The sequence below is a fragment of the Medicago truncatula genome, chromosome 6, assembly GCF_003473485.1.
Source record: "Medicago truncatula cultivar Jemalong A17 chromosome 6, MtrunA17r5.0-ANR, whole genome shotgun sequence".
Classification (NCBI taxonomy): domain Eukaryota; kingdom Viridiplantae; phylum Streptophyta; class Magnoliopsida; order Fabales; family Fabaceae; genus Medicago; species Medicago truncatula.
Window position 1 is genome coordinate 21,661,138 of NC_053047.1, and position 23,090 is coordinate 21,684,227.

Consider the following 23,090-nt stretch of genomic DNA (forward strand, 5'->3'; position numbering starts at 1 on the left):
AAAACCCTTATTGAGACTTTGGATTCGGGGGTTGGTTATGCGAAGGGAAGGTGCTAGCACCCTAAGCATCTACGGTATTCCGTAGGAACCTCTTACCTAATTTATCTTGTGCTAAATTGATTTGCTTATTTGAAAATTATTATCTAAAAATCTAAGTGAAAGAATGGAGGAAGAAGAAGTATGTTTTTGGTTATTTTTATTTGATTTGGAAGGATAAAAATCCTATGCCTACATACCCTTAAAGAAAAGGGATCAAAACCAATGTAGTTCACCTCAAAAATTTCTTTGGTGGGTTAGGTTGATTTTAAGATTTTTGAAAATGGGTTTTAAGAAAAGAAAGAGGCCTCAAGGCATGAGAGAAAAAATAAGGTGAGGTTGTTCACATTTTAATTACAAGAAAATCAAGTTTAATATGAATATTAATTCAATTAAGCATTTGATTAAGAAAATAAAAAGGAAAGACACTTGGGTTACAAACCAAGGTTTATTAAGAAAATATTTTTGGAGTTTTGCATGTTTTTGTTGTTTTTGAATAATAAATGAAAATTAAACTAACGGAGCAATAAAAATAAAAGCGCGTGGATTTTTGTAGTGACGTTGGATCACCACAAAATCCCTAATCTAATTTGTTTGCATTTTTTGGATATATCTAAGGCGGTAAGGAACTAAAAGGACACACACACCCACACACTTTTCTCATTTATATTTACATTGGACCTAAATACATTCTAATTGCTGGAAAATAAATAACAATAATTAAAGTGCTAAATAGAAATAAAATCAAATGTAAAAATGCTAAAAAGAAATAAAAATGCAAGAAAATAAAAGAAATGGACTACCGAAAGGATAAAATTCCGAAGGGACTTATTCCGAAGGGACAGAAAAAAAAGGGAGAAGAAAAGAATAGCTCATTAACACAAGCTAAATAGGGAGAAGAGAGAAAAGTTCTTTGACAACTCAAGAGAACTTTTTGGTGTGTGTAATTGTGTGGTATGAGGGCTCTATTTATAGGTGAGGAGGTTGATGAAAAAAGGAAAAATGGTTTAATGGAAATGATGGACAATTATAGTGAATTTTGGAAAAGGAATGTTAAAGTTGACACTTGACTTGAAATTTTTTTAGACCTTGTACATTTTATTTTGGACCTATTGACACTTTGTTTTTTTTCTTTTTACACTAATTAATTAAAAAGAAATAAAATAAAAATAAAATAAATCTAATACGAAATAAAATAAAACAAATTAAACTAAATCATGTAAAGAAAAATAAAATTAAAAGATGGAAAATAAAAATTATTAAATATAAAAAAAGTAACTAATCTTAAAATTAAAATTAATAAAAGATGGAAAGAAAATAAAAAGAGAAAAGAGGGTCCGACTCGGAATCAAAAATGAGGTACTTCAAAGTAACCTCCTTGCCAAAATTTCGTCTGAAACGACGAAAATTCCCGACTTTAAAAATACGAATAAAATGGGTAAGAATAGAGAAAAGTGGTCAAAATTTGGGGTATGACAGTTCAAAATCAACTCTTGAAGATCAAGAATATGGCTCAAATCCTTGGGTCGATGGTATACAAGATTGATTCTACGGAAGTCTTTGAGGCCCTTCTGAAGGGAGAAGATTATAAACATTTGCATCAAGAGAATGTAGTTAAGCCAAGCATAGAGATAGTGAAAAGATTCCTAGAGGAGACACCTGTTGGATTTGAATATGAAAAATATTCAAATGAAAATGGGAAACATGCACTCAATGGTGTTTCAAACATTCGGGCAAAAATTATATAAATCTTTTTTGTTTTTTTCATTGGAGTATAAGAATTAGTTTTGACACTGAGAGGAACTTGGTTATCTTTCCCTCAAAATAATAATTAAAATTTGTTGTCTTATTTTCCCGTGGGAATAAGTTTTAGGTGGGTAATACCACTTTTAGGGTATATTATATGGTTGCTGGGTCAGGTTGATGCCCCCTCAGCTTTTTATAATTATTCTTTTTTTAATATATTTTTCTTAGCTTTAAAAAAGATTTTACGTGGGTTGGGTTTTAAGGATTTTGTTGTATTTTTGTAATCGATAATACAAAATATACAATAAAATGTAAAATTACTTGAATTTTTAAACAAAACTAAGAGATGCATTTTTTATGAACCATAATTAATAAATGTTAATAAAGAGAGAATTCAGTATATATTGATAAGAAGAGATACTTATATCATTTAAAAGAATTATGTATAATATATAATGGATTTGTAAATTTTCATCTTGTAGTGAATAACCTTAAATTTTTCGTTAATTAAATTAAACAACAAGACTTAAAAGAGTAAAGGGAGCTTCAATAAATGGTACACTCACAAATTAAAATGTATCAGTATTCTTGTGTTTTAAATTAATAAATTAACGACAGTTTTCATGAAATAAAAAGTTATTTTTCTATTTTTTTACTTCAAAAAATATCATTTCATAATAAAACACATGATTTCATTGTTTATCATATTTAGTTACTTTAATTCCTAAGGTGAAGGTTCCTTTGTCACTTAAGGAGTTTAGGCCGATTTCCTTGTGGGGTAGTTTGTACAAACTCCTTGCTAAGGTGTTGACCGGGAGGTTGTCTAAGGTGACGAAATCGGTTATTTCAAAGTGTCAATAAATATTTCTTAAAGGTAGGCACTTGGTTGATGGCGTGATGACTGTGAATGAGGTGGTGGATTTAGCTAGAATAAGAAACCGGAAGTGTCTTATTCTTAAGGTGGATTTTGAGAAAATTTATGATTTCGATCAACTCTCTTCGTGAAATAATTCACAACCATACTAATAAGATAGCTAGATAACATTATTATGTTTTGGTTACATATCTAGAAAACATTTCTTAAAAAAAAAAAGATAGCTAGAAAAAACTAAATTAAAAAAAGTTTGTATGACCATTGACCAAATTAAAGACAATTATATAATTCTTACTGTAAGATTGTTTTTTACCATTTTTATTAAATATTATGTATAAGGTTATATTTACATTTATAGTAGGGAAATAATATTGTTATTTAAAATAATTTAACTGCAATATTAGTTAATATTTAATAGTTACCAAATAGAAATTATTTTTCAATTTGACCAAAAATAAAAGGAATACTTTTTTTTTTATTGTTTTTCCTATCTTATCGCTTGAGAAAGACTGAATATTATTTTAATTAATAACATTTACTACCAACACTATATTGTAATATATTGTATGGTTTCCTTGAGAGCAATATAAATAGCATTGTTGAGTTCACTTCTCTGATCACACAAAAAAAAAAATTGTAAGTTTATTCACACATTATTCACAAACAAGCTCTAACTCTAATACCAGAGTTTCAATCAAGCATCTTCAACGTATAACATACTCACTTACTGTGAAGATAGCTAGAAATAATGCATTTGATTTTAGTTTAAATTTACGTTTTACTAATTTTTATTATTTTTTTATGTGTTGTTTTTTTCTTCAGATTTCAAATCCAAAAAAACTCATGGCTTTCACTACCTCAATCCTAGCTGAAAAGAAGAACAAGATTTTGTTTATATTGGGTGCAACAGGAACTGGGAAAACTAAACTTTCCATCAACTTGGGTACTCGTTACCCCGCTGAAATCATCAACTCGGACAAAATTCAAGTCTATAAGGGTCTTGTTATTGTCACAAATAAGGTGCCGGAATCTGAACGTTGTTCGATTCCGCATCACTTATTAGGCATCATCGATGATCCTGAATATGATTTTAATATGAACGATTTTTGCAAGAACGTGCTTGAATCCATAGATCTCATAATTGGCAATGGACGCCTACCTATTATTGTAGGAGGGTCCAATTCTTATATAAAAAAATTGGTTGAAGAGCCAACCATTGCTTTTCTTTCAAAATATGACTGTTTTTTCATTTGGGTAGATGTGTCTTTGCCTACTCTATTTCAATATGTAGGGAAAAGAGTTGATGAAATGGTTGAGTCAGGGATGGTTGATGAGATTCGAGAATATTATACACCTGGGGCAGACAACTCAAAGGGAATTAGAAGGGCTATTGGGGTTCCTGAGCTTGATTCTTTTTTTCAAATAGAAAAGAAAAATGACATTGATGATGCTCAAAAGGAAAAGATATTGGCCGAAGCTATCAGAAAAACCAAACAGAACACTTGCATATTGGTTCAAAATCAACTCTTGAAGATCAAGAATATGGCTCAAATCCTTGGGTCGATGGTATACAAGATTGATTCTACGGAAGTCTTTGAGGCCCTTCTGAAGGGAGAAGATTATAAACATTTGCATCAAGAGAATGTAGTTAAGCCAAGCATAGAGATAGTGAAAAGATTCCTAGAGGAGACACCTGTTGGATTTGAATATGAAAAATATTCAAATGAAAATGGGAAACATGCACTCAATGGTGTTTCAAACATTTGGGCAAAAATTATATAAATCTTTTTTGTTTTCTTCATTGGAGTATAAGAATTAGTTTTGACATTGAGAGGAACTTGGTTATCTTTCCCTCAAAATAATAATTAAAATTTGTTGTCTTATTTTCCCGTGGGAATAAGTTTTAGGTGGGTAATACCACTTTTAGGGTATATTATATGGTTGCTGGGTCAGGTTGATGCCCCATCAGCTTTTTATAATTATTCTTTTTTTAATATATTTTTCTTAGCTTTAAAAAAGATTTTACGTGGGTTGGGTTTTAAGGATTTTGTTGTATTTTTGTAATCGATAATACAAAATATACAATAAAATGTAAAATTACTTGAATTTTTAAACAAAACTAAGAGATGCATTTTTTATGAACCATAATTAATAAATGTTAATAAAGAGAGAATTCAGTATATATTGATAAGAAGAGATACTTATATCATTTAAAAGAATTATGTATAATATATAATGGATTTGTAAATTTTCATCTTGTAGTGAATAACCTTAAATTTTTCGTTAATTAAATTAAACAACAAGACTTAAAAGAGTAAAGGGAGCTTCAATAAATGGTACACTCACAAATTAAAATGTATCAGTATTCTTGTGTTTTAAATTAATAAATTAACGACAGTTTTCATGAAATAAAAAGTTATTTTTCTATTTTTTTACTTCAAAAAATATCATTTCATAATAAAACACATGATTTCATTGTTTATCATATTTAGTTACTTTAATTCCTAAGGTGAAGGTTCCTTTGTCACTTAAGGAGTTTAGGCCGATTTCCTTGTGGGGTAGTTTGTACAAACTCCTTGCTAAGGTGTTGACCGGGAGGTTGTCTAAGGTGACGAAATCGGTTATTTCAAAGTGTCAATGAATATTTCTTAAAGGTAGGCACTTGGTTGATGGCGTGATGACTGTGAATGAGGTGGTGGATTTAGCTAGAATAAGAAACCGGAAGTGTCTTATTCTTAAGGTGGATTTTGAGAAAGTTTATGATTTCGATCAACTCTCTTCGTGAAATAATTCACACCCATACTAATAAGATAGCTAGATAACATTATTATGTTTTGGTTACATATCTAGAAAACATTTCTTAAAAAAAAAAAGATAGCTAGAAAAAACTAAATTAAAAAAAGTTTGTATGACCATTGACCAAATTAAAGACAATTATATAATTCTTACTGTAAGATTGTTTTTTACTATTTTTATTAAATATTATGTATAAGGTTATATTTACATTTATAGTAGGGAAATAATATTGTTATTTAAAAAAATTTGACTGCAACATTAGTTAATATTTAATAGTTACCAAATAGAAATTATTTTTCAATTTGACCAAAAATAAAAGGAATACTTTTTTTTTTATTGTTTTTCCTATCTTATCGCTTGAGAAAGACTGAATATTATTTTAATTAATAACATTTACTACCAACACTATATTGTAATATATTGTATGGTTTCCTTGAGAGCAATATAAATAGCATTGTTGAGTTCACTTCTCTGATCACACAAAAAAAAAATTGTAAGTTTATTCACACATTATTCACAAACAAGCTCTAACTCTAATACCAGAGTTTCAATCAAGCATCTTCAAGGTATAACATACTCACTTACTGTGAAGATAGCTAGAAATAATGCATTTGATTTTAGTTTAAATTTACGTTTTACTAATTTTTATTATTTTTTTATGTGTTGTTTTTTTCTTCAGATTTCAAATCCAAAAAAACTCATGGCTTTCACTACCTCAATCCTAGCTGAAAAGAAGAACAAGATTTTGTTTATATTGGGTGCAACAGGAACTGGGAAAACTAAACTTTCCATCAACTTGGGTACTCGTTACCCCGCTGAAATCATCAACTCGGACAAAATTCAAGTCTATAAGGGTCTTCATATTGTCACAAATAAGGTGCCGGAATCTGAACGTTGTTCGATTCCGCATCACTTATTAGGCATCATCGATGATCCTGAATATGATTTTACTATGAACGATTTTTGCAAGAACGTGCTTGAATCCATAGATCTCATAATTGGCAATGGACGCCTACCTATTATTGTAGGAGGGTCCAATTCTTATATAAAAAAATTGGTTGAAGAGCCAACCATTGCTTTTCTTTCAAAATATGACTGTTTTTTCATTTGGGTAGATGTGTCTTTGCCTACTCTATTTCAATATGTAGGGAAAAGAGTTGATGAAATGGTTGAGTCAGGGATGGTTGATGAGATTCGAGAATATTATGCACCTGGGGCAGACAACTCAAAGGGAATTAGAAGGGCTATTGGGGTTCCTGAGCTTGATTCTTTTTTTCAAATAGAAAAGAAAAATGACATTGATGATGCTCAAAAGGAAAAGATATTGGCCGAAGCTATCAGAAAAACCAAACAGAACACTTGCATATTGGTTCAAAATCAACTCTTGAAGATCAAGAATATGGCTCAAATCCTTGGGTCGATGGTATACAAGATTGATTCTACGGAAGTCTTTGAGGCCCTTCTGTAGGGAGAAGATTATAAACATTTGCATCAAGAGAATGTAGTTAAGCCAAGCATAGAGATAGTGAAAAGATTCCTAGAGGAGACACCTGTTGGATTTGAATATGAAAAATATTCAAATGAAAATGGGAAACATGCACTCAATGGTGTTTCAAACATTCGGGCAAAAATTATATAAATCTTTTTTGTTTTTTTCATTGGAGTATAAGAATTAGTTTTGACACTGAGAGGAACTTGGTTATCTTTCCCTCAAAATAATAATTAAAATTTGTTGTCTTATTTTCCCGTGGGAATAAGTTTTAGGTGGGTAATACCACTTTTAGGGTATATTATATGGTTGCTGGGTCAGGTTGATGCCCCCTCAGCTTTTTATAATTATTCTTTTTTTAATATATTTTTCTTAGCTTTAAAAAAGATTTTACGTGGGTTGGGTTTTAAGGATTTTGTTGTATTTTTGTAATCGATAATACAAAATATACAATAAAATGTAAAATTACTTGAATTTTTAAACAAAACTAAGAGATGCATTTTTTATGAACCATAATTAATAAATGTTAATAAAGAGAGAATTCAGTATATATTGATAAGAAGAGATACTTATATCATTTAAAAGAATTATGTATAATATATAATGGATTTGTAAATTTTCATCTTGTAGTGAATAACCTTAAATTTTTCGTTAATTAAATTAAACAACAAGACTTAAAAGAGTAAAGGGAGCTTCAATAAATGGTACACTCACAAATTAAAATGTATCAGTATTCTTGTGTTTTAAATTAATAAATTAACGACAGTTTTCATGAAATAAAAAGTTATTTTTCTATTTTTTTACTTCAAAAAATATCATTTCATAATAAAACACATGATTTCATTGTTTATCATATTTAGTTACTTTAATTCCTAAGGTGAAGGTTCCTTTGTCACTTAAGGAGTTTAGGCCGATTTCCTTGTGGGGTAGTTTGTACAAACTCCTTGCTAAGGTGTTGACCGGGAGGTTGTCTAAGGTGACGAAATCGGTTATTTCAAAGTGTCAATGAATATTTCTTAAAGGTAGGCACTTGGTTGATGGCGTGATGACTGTGAATGAGGTGGTGGATTTAGCTAGAAGAAGAAACCGGAAGTGTCTTATTCTTAAGGTGGATTTTGAGAAAGTTTATGATTTCGATCAACTCTCTTCGTGAAATAATTCACACCCATACTAATAAGATAGCTAGATAACATTATTATGTTTTGGTTACTTATCTAGAAAACATTTCTTAAAAAAAAAAAGATAGCTAGAAAAAACTAAATTAAAAAAAGTTTGTATGACCATTGACTAAATTAAAGACAATTATATAATTCTTACTGTAAGATTGTTTTTTACTATTTTTATTAAATATTATGTATAAGGTTATATTTACATTTATAGTAGGGAAATAATATTGTTATTTAAAAAAATTTAACTGCAATATTAGTTAATATTTAATAGTTACCAAATAGAAATTATTTTTCAATTTGACCAAAAATAAAAGGAATACTTTTTTTTTTATTGTTTTTCCTATCTTATCGCTTGAGAAAGACTGAATATTATTTTAATTAATAACATTTACTACCAACACTATATTGTAATATATTGTATGGTTTCCTTGAGAGCAATATAAATAGCATTGTTGAGTTCACTTCTCTGATCACACAAAAAAAAAATTGTAAGTTTATTCACACATTATTCACAAACAAGCTCTAACTCTAATACCAGAGTTTCAATCAAGCATCTTCAAGGTATAACATACTCACTTACTGTGAAGATAGCTAGAAATAATGCATTTGATTTTAGTTTAAATTTACGTTTTACTAATTTTTATTATTTTTTTATGTGTTGTTTTTTTCTTCAGATTTCAAATCCAAAAAAACTCATGGCTTTCACTACCTCAATCCTAGCTGAAAAGAAGAACAAGATTTTGTTTATATTGGGTGCAACAGGAACTGGGAAAACTAAACTTTCCATCAACTTGGGTACTCGTTACCCCGCTGAAATCATCAACTCGGACAAAATTCAAGTCTATAAGGGTCTTCATATTGTCACAAATAAGGTGCCGGAATCTGAACGTTGTTCGATTCCGCATCACTTATTAGGCATCATCGATGATCCTGAATATGATTTTACTATGAACGATTTTTGCAAGAACGTGCTTGAATCCATAGATCTCATAATTGGCAATGGACGCCTACCTATTATTGTAGGAGGGTCCAATTCTTATATAAAAAAATTGGTTGAAGAGCCAACCATTGCTTTTCTTTCAAAATATGACTGTTTTTTCATTTGGGTAGATGTGTCTTTGCCTACTCTATTTCAATATGTAGGGAAAAGAGTTGATGAAATGGTTGAGTCAGGGATGGTTGATGAGATTCGAGAATATTATGCACCTGGGGCAGACAACTCAAAGGGAATTAGAAGGGCTATTGGGGTTCCTGAGCTTGATTCTTTTTTTCAAATAGAAAAGAAAAATGACATTGATGATGCTCAAAAGGAAAAGATATTGGCCGAAGCTATCAGAAAAACCAAACAGAACACTTGCATATTGGTTCAAAATCAACTCTTGAAGATCAAGAATATGGCTCAAATCCTTGGGTCGATGGTATACAAGATTGATTCTACGGAAGTCTTTGAGGCCCTTCTGAAGGGAGAAGATTATAAACATTTGCATCAAGAGAATGTAGTTAAGCCAAGCATAGAGATAGTGAAAAGATTCCTAGAGGAGACACCTGTTGGATTTGAATATGAAAAATATTCAAATGAAAATGGGAAACATGCACTCAATGGTGTTTCAAACATTCGGGCAAAAATTATATAAATCTTTTTTGTTTTTTTCATTGGAGTATAAGAATTAGTTTTGACACTGAGAGGAACTTGGTTATCTTTCCCTCAAAATAATAATTAAAATTTGTTGTCTTATTTTCCCGTGGGAATAAGTTTTAGGTGGGTAATACCACTTTTAGGTTATATTATATGGTTGCTGGGTCAGGTTGATGCCCCCTCAGCTTTTTATAATTATTCTTTTTTTAATATATTTTTCTTAGCTTTAAAAAAGATTTTATGTGGGTTGGGTTTTAAGGATTTTGTTGTATTTTTGTAATCGATAATACAAAATATACAATAAAATGTAAAATTACTTGAATTTTTAAACAAAACTAAGAGATGCATTTTTTATGAACCATAATTAATAAATGTTAATAAAGAGAGAATTCAGTATATATTGATAAGAAGAGATACTTATATCATTTAAAAGAATTATGTATAATATATAATGGATTTGTAAATTTTCATCTTGTAGTGAATAACCTTAAATTTTTCGTTAATTAAATTAAACAACAAGACTTAAAAGAGTAAAGGGAGCTTCAATAAATGGTACACTCACAAATTAAAATGTATCAGTATTCTTGTGTTTTAAATTAATAAATTAACGACAGTTTTCATGAAATAAAAAGTTATTTTTCTATTTTTTTACTTCAAAAAATATCATTTCATAATAAAACACATGATTTCATTGTTTATCATATTTAGTTACTTTAATTCCTAAGGTGAAGGTTCCTTTGTCACTTAAGGAGTTTAGGCCGATTTCCTTGTGGGGTAGTTTGTACAAACTCCTTGCTAAGGTGTTGACCGGGAGGTTGTCTAAGGTGACGAAATCGGTTATTTCAAAGTGTCAATGAATATTTCTTAAAGGTAGGCACTTGGTTGATGGCGTGATGACTGTGAATGAGGTGGTGGATTTAGCTAGAATAAGAAACCGGAAGTGTCTTATTCTTAAGGTGGATTTTGAGAAAATTTATGATTTCGATCAACTCTCTTCGTGAAATAATTCACAACCATACTAATAAGATAGCTAGATAACATTATTATGTTTTGGTTACATATCTAGAAAACATTTCTTAAAAAAAAAAAAGATAGCTAGAAAAAACTAAATTAAAAAAAGTTTGTATGACCATTGACCAAATTAAAGACAATTATATAATTCTTACTGTAAGATTGTTTTTTACTATTTTTATTAAATATTATGTATAAGGTTATATTTACATTTATAGTAGGGAAATAATATTGTTATTTAAAAAAATTTGACTGCAATATTAGTTAATATTTAATAGTTACCAAATAGAAATTATTTTTCAATTTGACCAAAAATAAAAGGAATACTTTTTTTTTTATTGTTTTTCCTATCTTATCGCTTGAGAAAGACTGAATATTATTTTAATTAATAACATTTACTACCAACACTATATTGTAATATATTGTATGGTTTCCTTGAGAGCAATATAAATAGCATTGTTGAGTTCACTTCTCTGATCACACAAAAAATAAAATTGCAAGTTTATTCACACATTATTCACAAACAAGCTCTAACTCTAATACCAGAGTTTCAATCAAGCATCTTCAAGGTATAACATACTCACTTACTGTGAAGATAGCTAGAAATAATGCATTTGATTTTAGTTTAAATTTACGTTTTACTAATTTTTATTATTTTTTTATGTGTTGTTTTTTTCTTCAGATTTCAAATCCAAAAAAACTCATGGCTTTCACTACCTCAATCGTAGCTGAAAAGAAGAACAAGATTTTGTTTATATTGGGTGCAATAGGAACTGGGAAAACTAAACTTTCCATCAACTTGGGTACTCGTTACCCCGCTGAAATCATCAACTCGGACAAAATTCAAGTCTATAAGGGTCTTGATATTGTCACAAATAAGGTGCCGGAATCTGAACGTTGTTCGATTCCGCATCACTTATTAGGCATCATCAATGATCCTGAATATGATTTTACTATGAACGATTTTTGCAAGAACGTGCTTGAATCCATAGATCTCATAATTGGCAATGGACGCCTACCTATTATTGTAGGAGGGTCCAATTCTTATATAAAAAAATTGGTTGAAGAGCCAACCATTGCTTTTCTTTCAAAATATGACTGTTTTTTCATTTGGGTAGATGTGTCTTTGCCTACTCTATTTCAATATGTAGGGAAAAGAGTTGATGAAATGGTTGAGTCAGGGATGGTTGATGAGATTCGAGAATATTATGCACCTGGGGCAGACAACTCAAAGGGAATTAGAAGGGCTATTGGGGTTCCTGAGCTTGATTCTTTTTTTCAAATAGAAAAGAAAAATGACATTGATGATGCTCAAAAGGAAAAGATATTGGCCGAAGCTATCAGAAAAACCAAACAGAACACTTGCATATTGGTTCAAAATCAACTCTTGAAGATCAAGAATATGGCTCAAATCCTTGGGTTGATGGTATACAAGATTGATTCTACGGAAGTCTTTGAGGCCCTTCTGAAGGGAGAAGATTATAAACATTTGCATCAAGAGAATGTAGTTAAGCCAAGCATAGAGATAGTGAAAAGATTCCTAGAGGAGACACCTGTTGGATTTGAATATGAAAAATATTCAAATGAAAATGGGAAACATGCACTCAATGGTGTTTCAAACATTCGGGCAAAAATTATATAAATCTTTTTTGTTTTGTTCATTGGAGTATAAGAATTATTTTTCACACTAAGAGGAACTTGGTTGTCTTTCCCTCAAAATAATAATTAAAATTTGTTGTCTTATTTTCCCGTGGGGATAAGTTTTAGGTGGGTAATACCACTTTTAGGGTATATTATATGGTTGCTGGGTCAGGTTGATGCTGTAACACCCCGTTTTCCCAATATACAAATTTCTTAAACATTTATCAGAGTAAAAACCATAAACGGGATATCACATAAATACGTAATCCAAAAACAGTTAAATAATAATTTAACTTCCACATAATATCTTAACATAGCAGCGGAATATTAGTTCATAAACCATAAGTCAGTTTGGCACGCAGGCCTCAAATAAGTATCTCAAAAGAGTTAATCAAAACAGAAATTGTCATAGCAGTTCACGTAAAAGAATGAAGCATGTTATAGCATATGACCCCATCCCATTACGTATCAGAGCGACCTAGACGACACAGTGAAGGCAAGGCCAACTCACGAAAGCAACTGCACACTAAGCACGATCACCTGCAAGTTACCCATACGAAGGGCAACATTTTCAAGCAGAAGGGGTGAGATTTCATAACAAAATAATGCTAATCAAAGTAATTCGAATCATAATTAACATTAACATCATAATCATTCTTGGATAACTTTGCATATTCAAATAACAAGCATCACGTATTCACATATTCAATAAACTAATATCACGTATTCACTTATTCAATCGTCAACAACAACATAGCATTATGGACATGACAATGTGACAATGCTCTTAGATTCCTTATATGCATGTGGTACCAATCGTCATCATAAGTATTAATATACTTTAATTGTGCGGAGGACAAAGCTCCTAATAATCGTGCGGAGGACAAAGCTCCTAATAAACGTGGTGAGGACTAAGCTCAATGAGATGTTATGCATGGACTCTTATGAACAAAACATCGTAATCAACATATCAACATGCATCCAACAATTTGGAGCTAAACGTCATCATTTCATCATATATAAATATATACAATGCACTTAGTTAAATAACAGCAGCAGCATAATCAAGTCACATAACAGGATGATATCATTATATCAATAGCACATCAATTATATCATAATTAAACTTCCATATCTTACATAAATGTACATTACATTAATCATACTCAATCAATATCAACATATCTTAAACAGCTTTACAGACTGCATTTAACGTCATCATTAGGTCTTATTATCATAAGGGGGTTCGCTCTTGATCAAAACGTGCGACACAGATCGCACAAACACTCATAACACTCAAGGCTGGAGGTGCTCGCGAGGCGAGAGTCCTTGCTCGCCATGGCGAGTACCAAACAATTCCCAAACTAAAGTTGTTCTGGGTCTAATCTTGCCCTACATTCATTCCTAATCATTACTAGGTATGTTCAGGCACTCTAAGGCATTCAAGGTCCAACTAAAAAGGTCGAAACACAAAATCTAACATGCACTCTGCCTAAGCTCGCTATGGCGAGTAAGGTCGCTCGCTATGGCGAGCTGCATTGCACAACTCGCGAGGCGAGGAAACAGGGTTCGCGAGGCGAGCGATGAATGTTCATCACTCGCGAGGCGAGATTCATAGCTCGTCGTGGCGAGCGATGAATGTCGCTATGGCCAGACTTCCTAAATTCACAAAAACTCGACGTTTCACATGGTTCTAAGCTTGTTTTTGATTCCAAAGTTCGTCCTAAACATTATCTAAGGTCTAGGAACACTTTCTGCATCAATTAAACCAATTATCACCGTTTGATCATCAATTCTAAGGTTTTGACCTAGTTTTCGTTTTCTCCAATTCACTCCTAATTCTTGTTAACTAATCATCGGAATCACATTCAATTAACAATACTGAGTTATTAGTCTCACCCTTACCTGGTTATGAAGAAATCGCAGCCCTCTCTATGCTCTTCTCCCTTCTAAGCTTTTTCTCCCTTTTCCAAAAGTTTTCACGTACAATGAGTTTCTAAAATATTAGGTCTTCTCCTATTTATAACTCTTCCTAATTACTTATCTTTTCTCACTTTCTCCCCCCAAAACTATCTAAAATATCAAAACAACCCTTAACTAAATATTTTATATTATTTTCAAATCTTTATTTTATTTAACAATAAAATAATTCTCATATCCTTATCAAATCTTCCAAAACTCATAACTTATCACGATATCAACCAAACCATCAATATAGTCGTAAATCATTCAAATCATACCAAAATCATGCATATATTATATAAATATAATATAATCACCTAAACTCGATTAAATAAACAATTAACAAAAGTGGGCGTTACAGATGCCCCCTCAGCTTTTTATAATTATTCTTTTTTTAATATATTTTTCTTAGCTTTAAAAAAGATTTTCCGTGGGTTGGGTGTTAAGGATTTTGTTGTATTTTTGTAATCGATAATACAAAATATACAATAAAATGTAAAATTACTTGAATTTTTAAACAAAACTAAGAGATGCATTTTTTATGAACCATAATTAATAAATGTTAATAAAGAGAGAATTCAGTATATATTGATAAGAAGAGATACTTATATCATTTAAAAGAATTATGTATAATATATAATGGATTTGTAAATTTTCATCTTGTAGTGAATAACCTTAAATTTTTCGTTAATTAAATTAAACAACAAGACTTAAAAGAGTAAAGGGAGCTTCAATAAATGGTACACTCACAAATTAAAATGTATCAGTATTCTTGTGTTTTAAATTAATAAATTAACGACAGTTTTCATGAAATAAAAAGTTATTTTTCTATTTTTTTACTTCAAAAAATATCATTTCATAATAAAACACATGATTTCATTGTTTATCATATTTAGTTACTTTAATTCCTAAGGTGAAGGTTCCTTTGTCACTTAAGGAGTTTAGGCCGATTTCCTTGTGGGGTAGTTTGTACAAACTCCTTGCTAAGGTGTTGACCGGGAGGTTGTCTAAGGTGACGAAATCGGTTATTTCAAAGTGTCAATGAATATTTCTTAAAGGTAGGCACTTGGTTGATGGCGTGATGACTGTGAATGAGGTGGTGGATTTAGTTAGAATAAGAAACCGGAAGTGTCTTATTCTTAAGGTGGATTTTGAGAAAGTTTATGATTTCGATCAACTCTCTTCGTGAAATAATTCACACCCATACTAATAAGATAGCTAGATAACATTATTATGTTTTGGTTACATATCTAGAAAACATTTCTTAAAAAAAAAAAGATAGCTAGAAAAAACTAAATTAAAAAAAGTTTGTATGACCATTGACCAAATTAAAGACAATTATATAATTCTTACTGTAAGATTGTTTTTTACTATTTTTATTAAATATTATGTATAAGGTTATATTTACATTTATAGTAGGGAAATAATATTGTTATTTAAAAAAATTTGACTGCAACATTAGTTAATATTTAATAGTTACCAAATAGAAATTATTTTTCAATTTGACCAAAAATAAAAGGAATACTTTTTTTTTTATTGTTTTTCCTATCTTATCGCTTGAGAAAGACTGAATATTATTTTAATTAATAACATTTACTACCAACACTATATTGTAATATATTGTATGGTTTCCTTGAGAGCAATATAAATAGCATTGTTGAGTTCACTTCTCTGATCACACAAAAAAAAAATTGTAAGTTTATTCACACATTATTCACAAACAAGCTCTAACTCTAATACCAGAGTTTCAATCAAGCATCTTCAAGGTATAACATACTCACTTACTGTGAAGATAGCTAGAAATAATGCATTTGATTTTAGTTTAAATTTACGTTTTACTAATTTTTATTATTTTTTTATGTGTTGTTTTTTTCTTCAGATTTCAAATCCAAAAAAACTCATGGCTTTCACTACCTCAATCCTAGCTGAAAAGAAGAACAAGATTTTGTTTATATTGGGTGCAACAGGAACTGGGAAAACTAAACTTTCCATCAACTTGGGTACTCGTTACCCCGCTGAAATCATCAACTCGGACAAAATTCAAGTCTATAAGGGTCTTCATATTGTCACAAATAAGGTGCCGGAATCTGAACGTTGTTCGATTCCGCATCACTTATTAGGCATCATCGATGATCCTGAATATGATTTTACTATGAACGATTTTTGCAAGAACGTGCTTGAATCCATAGATCTCATAATTGGCAATGGACGCCTACCTATTATTGTAGGAGGGTCCAATTCTTATATAAAAAAATTGGTTGAAGAGCCAACCATTGCTTTTCTTTCAAAATATGACTGTTTTTTCATTTGGGTAGATGTGTCTTTGCCTACTCTATTTCAATATGTAGGGAAAAGAGTTGATGAAATGGTTGAGTCAGGGATGGTTGATGAGATTCGAGAATATTATGCACCTGGGGCAGACAACTCAAAGGGAATTAGAAGGGCTATTGGGGTTCCTGAGCTTGATTCTTTTTTTCAAATAGAAAAGAAAAATGACATTGATGATGCTCAAAAGGAAAAGATATTGGCCGAAGCTATCAGAAAAACCAAACAGAACACTTGCATATTGGTTCAAAATCAACTCTTGAAGATCAAGAATATGGCTCAAATCCTTGGGTCGATGGTATACAAGATTGATTCTACGGAAGTCTTTGAGGCCCTTCTGTAGGGAGAAGATTATAAACATTTGCATCAAGAGAATGTAGTTAAGCCAAGCATAGAGATAGTGAAAAGATTCCTAGAGGAGACACCTGTTGGATTTGAATATGAAAATATTCAAATGAAAATGGGAAACATGCACTCAATGGTGTTTCAAACATTCGGGCAAAAATTATATAAATCTTTTTTGTTTTTTTCATTGGAGTATAAGAATTAGTTTTGACACTGAGAGGAACTTGGTTATCTTTCCCTCAAAATAATAATTAAAATTTGTTGTCTTATTTTCCCGTGGGAATAAGTTTTAGGTGGGTAATACCACTTTTAGGGTATATTATATGGTTGCTGGGTCAGGTTGATGCCCCCTCAGCTTTTTATAATTATTCTTTTTTTAATATATTTTTCTTAGCTTTAAAAAAGATTTTACGTGGGTTGGGTTTTAAGGATTTTGTTGTATTTTTGTAATCGATAATACAAAATATACAATAAAATGTAAAATTACTTGAATTTTTAAACAAAACTAAGAGATGCATTTTTTATGAACCATAATTAATAAATGTTAATAAAGAGAGAATTCAGTATATATTGATAAGAAGAGATACTTATATCATTTAAAAGAATTATGTATAATATATAATGGATTTGTAAATTTTCATCTTGTAGTGAATAACCTTAAATTTTTCGTTAATTAAATTAAACAACAAGACTTAAAAGAGTAAAGGGAGCTTCAATAAATGGTACACTCACAAATTAAAATGTATCAGTATTCTTGTGTTTTAAATTAATAAATTAACGACAGTTTTCATGAAATAAAAAGTTATTTTTCTATTTTTTTACTTCAAAAAATATCATTTCATAATAAAACACATGATTTCATTGTTTATCATATTTAGTTACTTTAATTCCTAAGGTGAAGGTTCCTTTGTCACTTAAGGAGTTTAGGCCGATTTCCTTGTGGGGTAGTTTGTACAAACTCCTTGCTAAGGTGTTGACCGGGAGGTTGTCTAAGGTGACGAAATCGGTTATTTCAAAGTGTCAATGAATATTTCTTAAAGGTAGGCACTTGGTTGATGGCGTGATGACTGTGAATGAGGTGGTGGATTTAGCTAGAATAAGAAACCGGAAGTGTCTTATTCTTAAGGTGGATTTTGAGAAAGTTTATGATTTCGATCAACTCTCTTCGTGAAATAATTCGCACCCATACTAATAAGATAGCTAGATAACATTATTATGTTTTGGTTACATATCTAGAAAACATTTCTTAAAAAAAAAAGATAGCTAGAAAAAACTAAATTAAAAAAAGTTTGTATGACCATTGACCAAATTAAAGACAATTATATAATTCTTACTGTAAGATTGTTTTTTACTATTTTTATTAAATATTATGTATAAGGTTATATTTACATTTATAGTAGGGAAATAATATTGTTATTTAAAAAAATTTGACTGCAACATTAGTTAATATTTAATAGTTACCAAATAGAAATTATTTTTCAATTTGACCAAAAATAAAAGGAATACTTTTTTTTTTATTGTTTTTCCTATCTTATCGCTTGAGAAAGACTGAATATTATTTTAATTAATAACATTTACTACCAACACTATATTGTAATATATTGTATGGTTTCCTTGAGAGCAATATAAATAGCATTGTTGAGTTCACTTCTCTGATCACACAAAAAAAAATTGTAAGTTTATTCACACATTATTCACAAACAAGCTCTAACTCTAATACCAGAGTTTCAATCAAGCATCTTCAAGGTATAACATACTCACTTACTGTGAAGATAGCTAGAAATAATGCATTTGATTTTAGTTTAAATTTACGTTTTACTAATTTTTATTATTTTTTTATGTGTTGTTTTTTTCTTCAGATTTCAAATCCAAAAAAACTCATGGCTTTCACTACCTCAATCCTAGCTGAAAAGAAGAACAAGATTTTGTTTATATTGGGTGCAACAGGAACTGGGAAAACTAAACTTTCCATCAACTTGGGTACTCGTTACCCCGCTGAAATCATCAACTCGGACAAAATTCAAGTCTATAAGGGTCTTCATATTGTCACAAATAAGGTGCCGGAATCTGAACGTTGTTCGATTCCGCATCACTTATTAGGCATCATCGATGATCCTGAATATGATTTTACTATGAACGATTTTTGCAAGAACGTGCTTGAATCCATAGATCTCATAATTGGCAATGGACGCCTACCTATTATTGTAGGAGGGTCCAATTCTTATATAAAAAAATTGGTTGAAGAGCCAACCATTGCTTTTCTTTCAAAATATGACTGTTTTTTCATTTGGGTAGATGTGTCTTTGCCTACTCTATTTCAATATGTAGGGAAAAGAGTTGATGAAATGGTTGAGTCAGGGATGGTTGATGAGATTCGAGAATATTATGCACCTGGGGCAGACAACTCAAAGGGAATTAGAAGGGCTATTGGGGTTCCTGAGCTTGATTCTTTTTTTCAAATAGAAAAGAAAAATGACATTGATGATGCTCAAAAGGAAAAGATATTGGCCGAAGCTATCAGAAAAACCAAACAGAACACTTGCATATTGGTTCAAAATCAACTCTTGAAGATCAAGAATATGGCTCAAATCCTTGGGTCGATGGTATACAAGATTGATTCTACGGAAGTCTTTGAGGCCCTTCTGTAGGGAGAAGATTATAAACATTTGCATCAAGAGAATGTAGTTAAGCCAAGCATAGAGATAGTGAAAAGATTCCTAGAGGAGACACCTGTTGGATTTGAATATGAAAAATATTCAAATGAAAATGGGAAACATGCACTCAATGGTGTTTCAAACATTCGGGCAAAAATTATATAAATCTTTTTTGTTTTTTTCATTGGAGTATAAGAATTAGTTTTGACACTGAGAGGAACTTGGTTATCTTTCCCTCAAAATAATAATTAAAATTTGTTGTCTTATTTTCCCGTGGGAATAAGTTTTAGGTGGGTAATACCACTTTTAGGGTATATTATATGGTTGCTGGGTCAGGTTGATGCCCCCTCAGCTTTTTATAATTATTCTTTTTTTAATATATTTTTCTTAGCTTTAAAAAAGATTTTACGTGGGTTGGGTTTTAAGGATTTTGTTGTATTTTTGTAATCGATAATACAAAATATACAATAAAATGTAAAATTACTTGAATTTTTAAACAAAACTAAGAGATGCATTTTTTATGAACCATAATTAATAAATGTTAATAAAGAGAGAATTCAGTATATATTGATAAGAAGAGATACTTATATCATTTAAAAGAATTATGTATAATATATAATGGATTTGTAAATTTTCATCTTGTAGTGAATAACCTTAAATTTTTCGTTAATTAAATTAAACAACAAGACTTAAAAGAGTAAAGGGAGCTTCAATAAATGGTACACTCACAAATTAAAATGTATCAGTATTCTTGTGTTTTAAATTAATAAATTAACGACAGTTTTCATGAAATAAAAAGTTATTTTTCTATTTTTTTACTTCAAAAAATATCATTTCATAATAAAACACATGATTTCATTGTTTATCATATTTAATTACTTTAATTCCTAAGGTGAAGGTTCCTTTGTCACTTAAGGAGTTTAGGCCGATTTCCTTGTGGGGTAGTTTGTACAAACTCCTTGCTAAGGTGTTGACCGGGAGGTTGTCTAAGGTGACGAAATCGGTTATTTCAAAGTGTCAATGAATATTTCTTAAAGGTAGGCACTTGGTTGATGGCGTGATGACTGTGAATGAGGTGGTGGATTTAGCTAGAAGAAGAAACCGGAAGTGTCTTATTCTTAAGGTGGATTTTGAGAAAGTTTATGATTTCGATCAACTCTCTTCGTGAAATAATTCACACCCATACTAATAAGATAGCTAGATAACATTATTATGTTTTGGTTACATATCTAGAAAACATTTCTTAAAAAAAAAAGATAGCTAGAAAAAACTAAATTAAAAAAAGTTTGTATGACCATTGACTAAATTAAAGACAATTATATAATTCTTACTGTAAGATTGTTTTTTACTATTTTTATTAAATATTATGTATAAGGTTATATTTACATTTATAGTAGGGAAATAATATTGTTATTTAAAAAATTTAACTGCAATATTAGTTAATATTTAATAGTTACCAAATAGAAATTATTTTTCAATTTGACCAAAAATAAAAGGAATACTTTTTTTTTTATTGTTTTTCCTATCTTATCGCTTGAGAAAGACTGAATATTATTTTAATTAATAACATTTACTACCAACACTATATTGTAATATATTGTATGGTTTCCTTGAGAGCAATATAAATAGCATTGTTGAGTTCACTTCTCTGATCACACAAAAAAAAAATTGTAAGTTTATTCACACATTATTCACAAACAAGCTCTAACTCTAATACCAGAGTTTCAATCAAGCATCTTCAAGGTATAACATACTCACTTACTGTGAAGATAGCTAGAAATAATGCATTTGATTTTAGTTTAAATTTACGTTTTACTAATTTTTATTATTTTTTTATGTGTTGTTTTTTTCTTCAGATTTCAAATCCAAAAAAACTCATGGCTTTCACTACCTCAATCCTAGCTGAAAAGAAGAACAAGATTTTGTTTATATTGGGTGCAACAGGAACTGGGAAAACTAAACTTTCCATCAACTTGGGTACTCGTTACCCCGCTGAAATCATCAACTCGGACAAAATTCAAGTCTATAAGGGTCTTCATATTGTCACAAATAAGGTGCCGGAATCTGAACGTTGTTCGATTCCGCATCACTTATTAGGCATCATCGATGATCCTGAATATGATTTTACTATGAACGATTTTTGCAAGAACGTGCTTGAATCCATAGATCTCATAATTGGCAATGGACGCCTACCTATTATTGTAGGAGGGTCCAATTCTTATATAAAAAAATTGGTTGAAGAGCCAACCATTGCTTTTCTTTCAAAATATGACTGTTTTTTCATTTGGGTAGATGTGTCTTTGCCTACTCTATTTCAATATGTAGGGAAAAGAGTTGATGAAATGGTTGAGTCAGGGATGGTTGATGAGATTCGAGAATATTATGCACCTGGGGCAGACAACTCAAAGGGAATTAGAAGGGCTATTGGGGTTCCTGAGCTTGATTCTTTTTTTCAAATAGAAAAGAAAAATGACATTGATGATGCTCAAAAGGAAAAGATATTGGCCGAAGCTATCAGAAAAACCAAACAGAACACTTGCATATTGGTTCAAAATCAACTCTTGAAGATCAAGAATATGGCTCAAATCCTTGGGTCGATGGTATACAAGATTGATTCTACGGAAGTCTTTGAGGCCCTTCTGTAGGGAGAAGATTATAAACATTTGCATCAAGAGAATGTAGTTAAGCCAAGCATAGAGATAGTGAAAAGATTCCTAGAGGAGACACCTGTTGGATTTGAATATGAAAAATATTCAAATGAAAATGGGAAACATGCACTCAATGGTGTTTCAAACATTCGGGCAAAAATTATATAAATCTTTTTTGTTTTTTTCATTGGAGTATAAGAATTAGTTTTGACACTGAGAGGAACTTGGTTATCTTTCCCTCAAAATAATAATTAAAATTTGTTGTCTTATTTTCCCGTGGGAATAAGTTTTAGGTGGGTAATACCACTTTTAGGGTATATTATATGGTTGCTGGGTCAGGTTGATGCCCCCTCAGCTTTTTATAATTATTCTTTTTTTAATATATTTTTCTTAGCTTTAAAAAAGATTTTACGTGGGTTGGGTTTTAAGGATTTTGTTGTATTTTTGTAATCGATAATACAAAATATACAATAAAATGTAAAATTACTTGAATTTTTAAACAAAACTAAGAGATGCATTTTTTATGAACCATAATTAATAAATGTTAATAAAGAGAGAATTCAGTATATATTGATAAGAAGAGATACTTATATCATTTAAAAGAATTATGTATAATATATAATGGATTTGTAAATTTTCATCTTGTAGTGAATAACCTTAAATTTTTCGTTAATTAAATTAAACAACAAGACTTAAAAGAGTAAAGGGAGCTTCAATAAATGGTACACTCACAAATTAAAATGTATCAGTATTCTTGT

General features: G+C 30.3%; 6 protein-coding genes across 6 annotated transcripts; all 6 read left to right on the top strand.

The window, feature by feature from the left end:
* The first annotated feature begins 6,152 nt into the window (after window positions 1-6,152).
* Window positions 6,153-6,920, top strand: LOC120576032 (adenylate isopentenyltransferase 5, chloroplastic). The gene has a single exon (XM_039826993.1). The coding sequence runs from the start codon at window positions 6,153-6,155 to the stop codon at window positions 6,918-6,920; it is 768 nt and encodes a 255-aa protein (XP_039682927.1).
* Window positions 6,921-8,805: 1,885 nt separating this feature from the next.
* LOC120576033 (adenylate isopentenyltransferase 5, chloroplastic) lies at window positions 8,806-9,744 on the top strand. Its single transcript, XM_039826994.1, has one exon. It carries the CDS (start codon window positions 8,806-8,808, stop codon window positions 9,742-9,744), a length of 939 nt encoding a protein of 312 aa, XP_039682928.1.
* A 1,716-nt stretch (window positions 9,745-11,460) lies between these two features.
* On the top strand, window positions 11,461-12,399 carry LOC120576034 (adenylate isopentenyltransferase 5, chloroplastic). Its single transcript, XM_039826995.1, has one exon. The coding sequence runs from the start codon at window positions 11,461-11,463 to the stop codon at window positions 12,397-12,399; it is 939 nt and encodes a 312-aa protein (XP_039682929.1).
* Window positions 12,400-16,260: 3,861 nt separating this feature from the next.
* On the top strand, window positions 16,261-17,028 carry LOC120576035 (adenylate isopentenyltransferase 5, chloroplastic). The gene has a single exon (XM_039826996.1). It carries the CDS (start codon window positions 16,261-16,263, stop codon window positions 17,026-17,028), a length of 768 nt encoding a protein of 255 aa, XP_039682930.1.
* A 1,882-nt stretch (window positions 17,029-18,910) lies between these two features.
* LOC120576036 (adenylate isopentenyltransferase 5, chloroplastic) lies at window positions 18,911-19,678 on the top strand. The gene has a single exon (XM_039826997.1). It carries the CDS (start codon window positions 18,911-18,913, stop codon window positions 19,676-19,678), a length of 768 nt encoding a protein of 255 aa, XP_039682931.1.
* Window positions 19,679-21,561: 1,883 nt separating this feature from the next.
* Window positions 21,562-22,329, top strand: LOC120576037 (adenylate isopentenyltransferase 5, chloroplastic). The gene has a single exon (XM_039826998.1). The coding sequence runs from the start codon at window positions 21,562-21,564 to the stop codon at window positions 22,327-22,329; it is 768 nt and encodes a 255-aa protein (XP_039682932.1).
* Window positions 22,330-23,090: the final 761 nt, after the last annotated feature.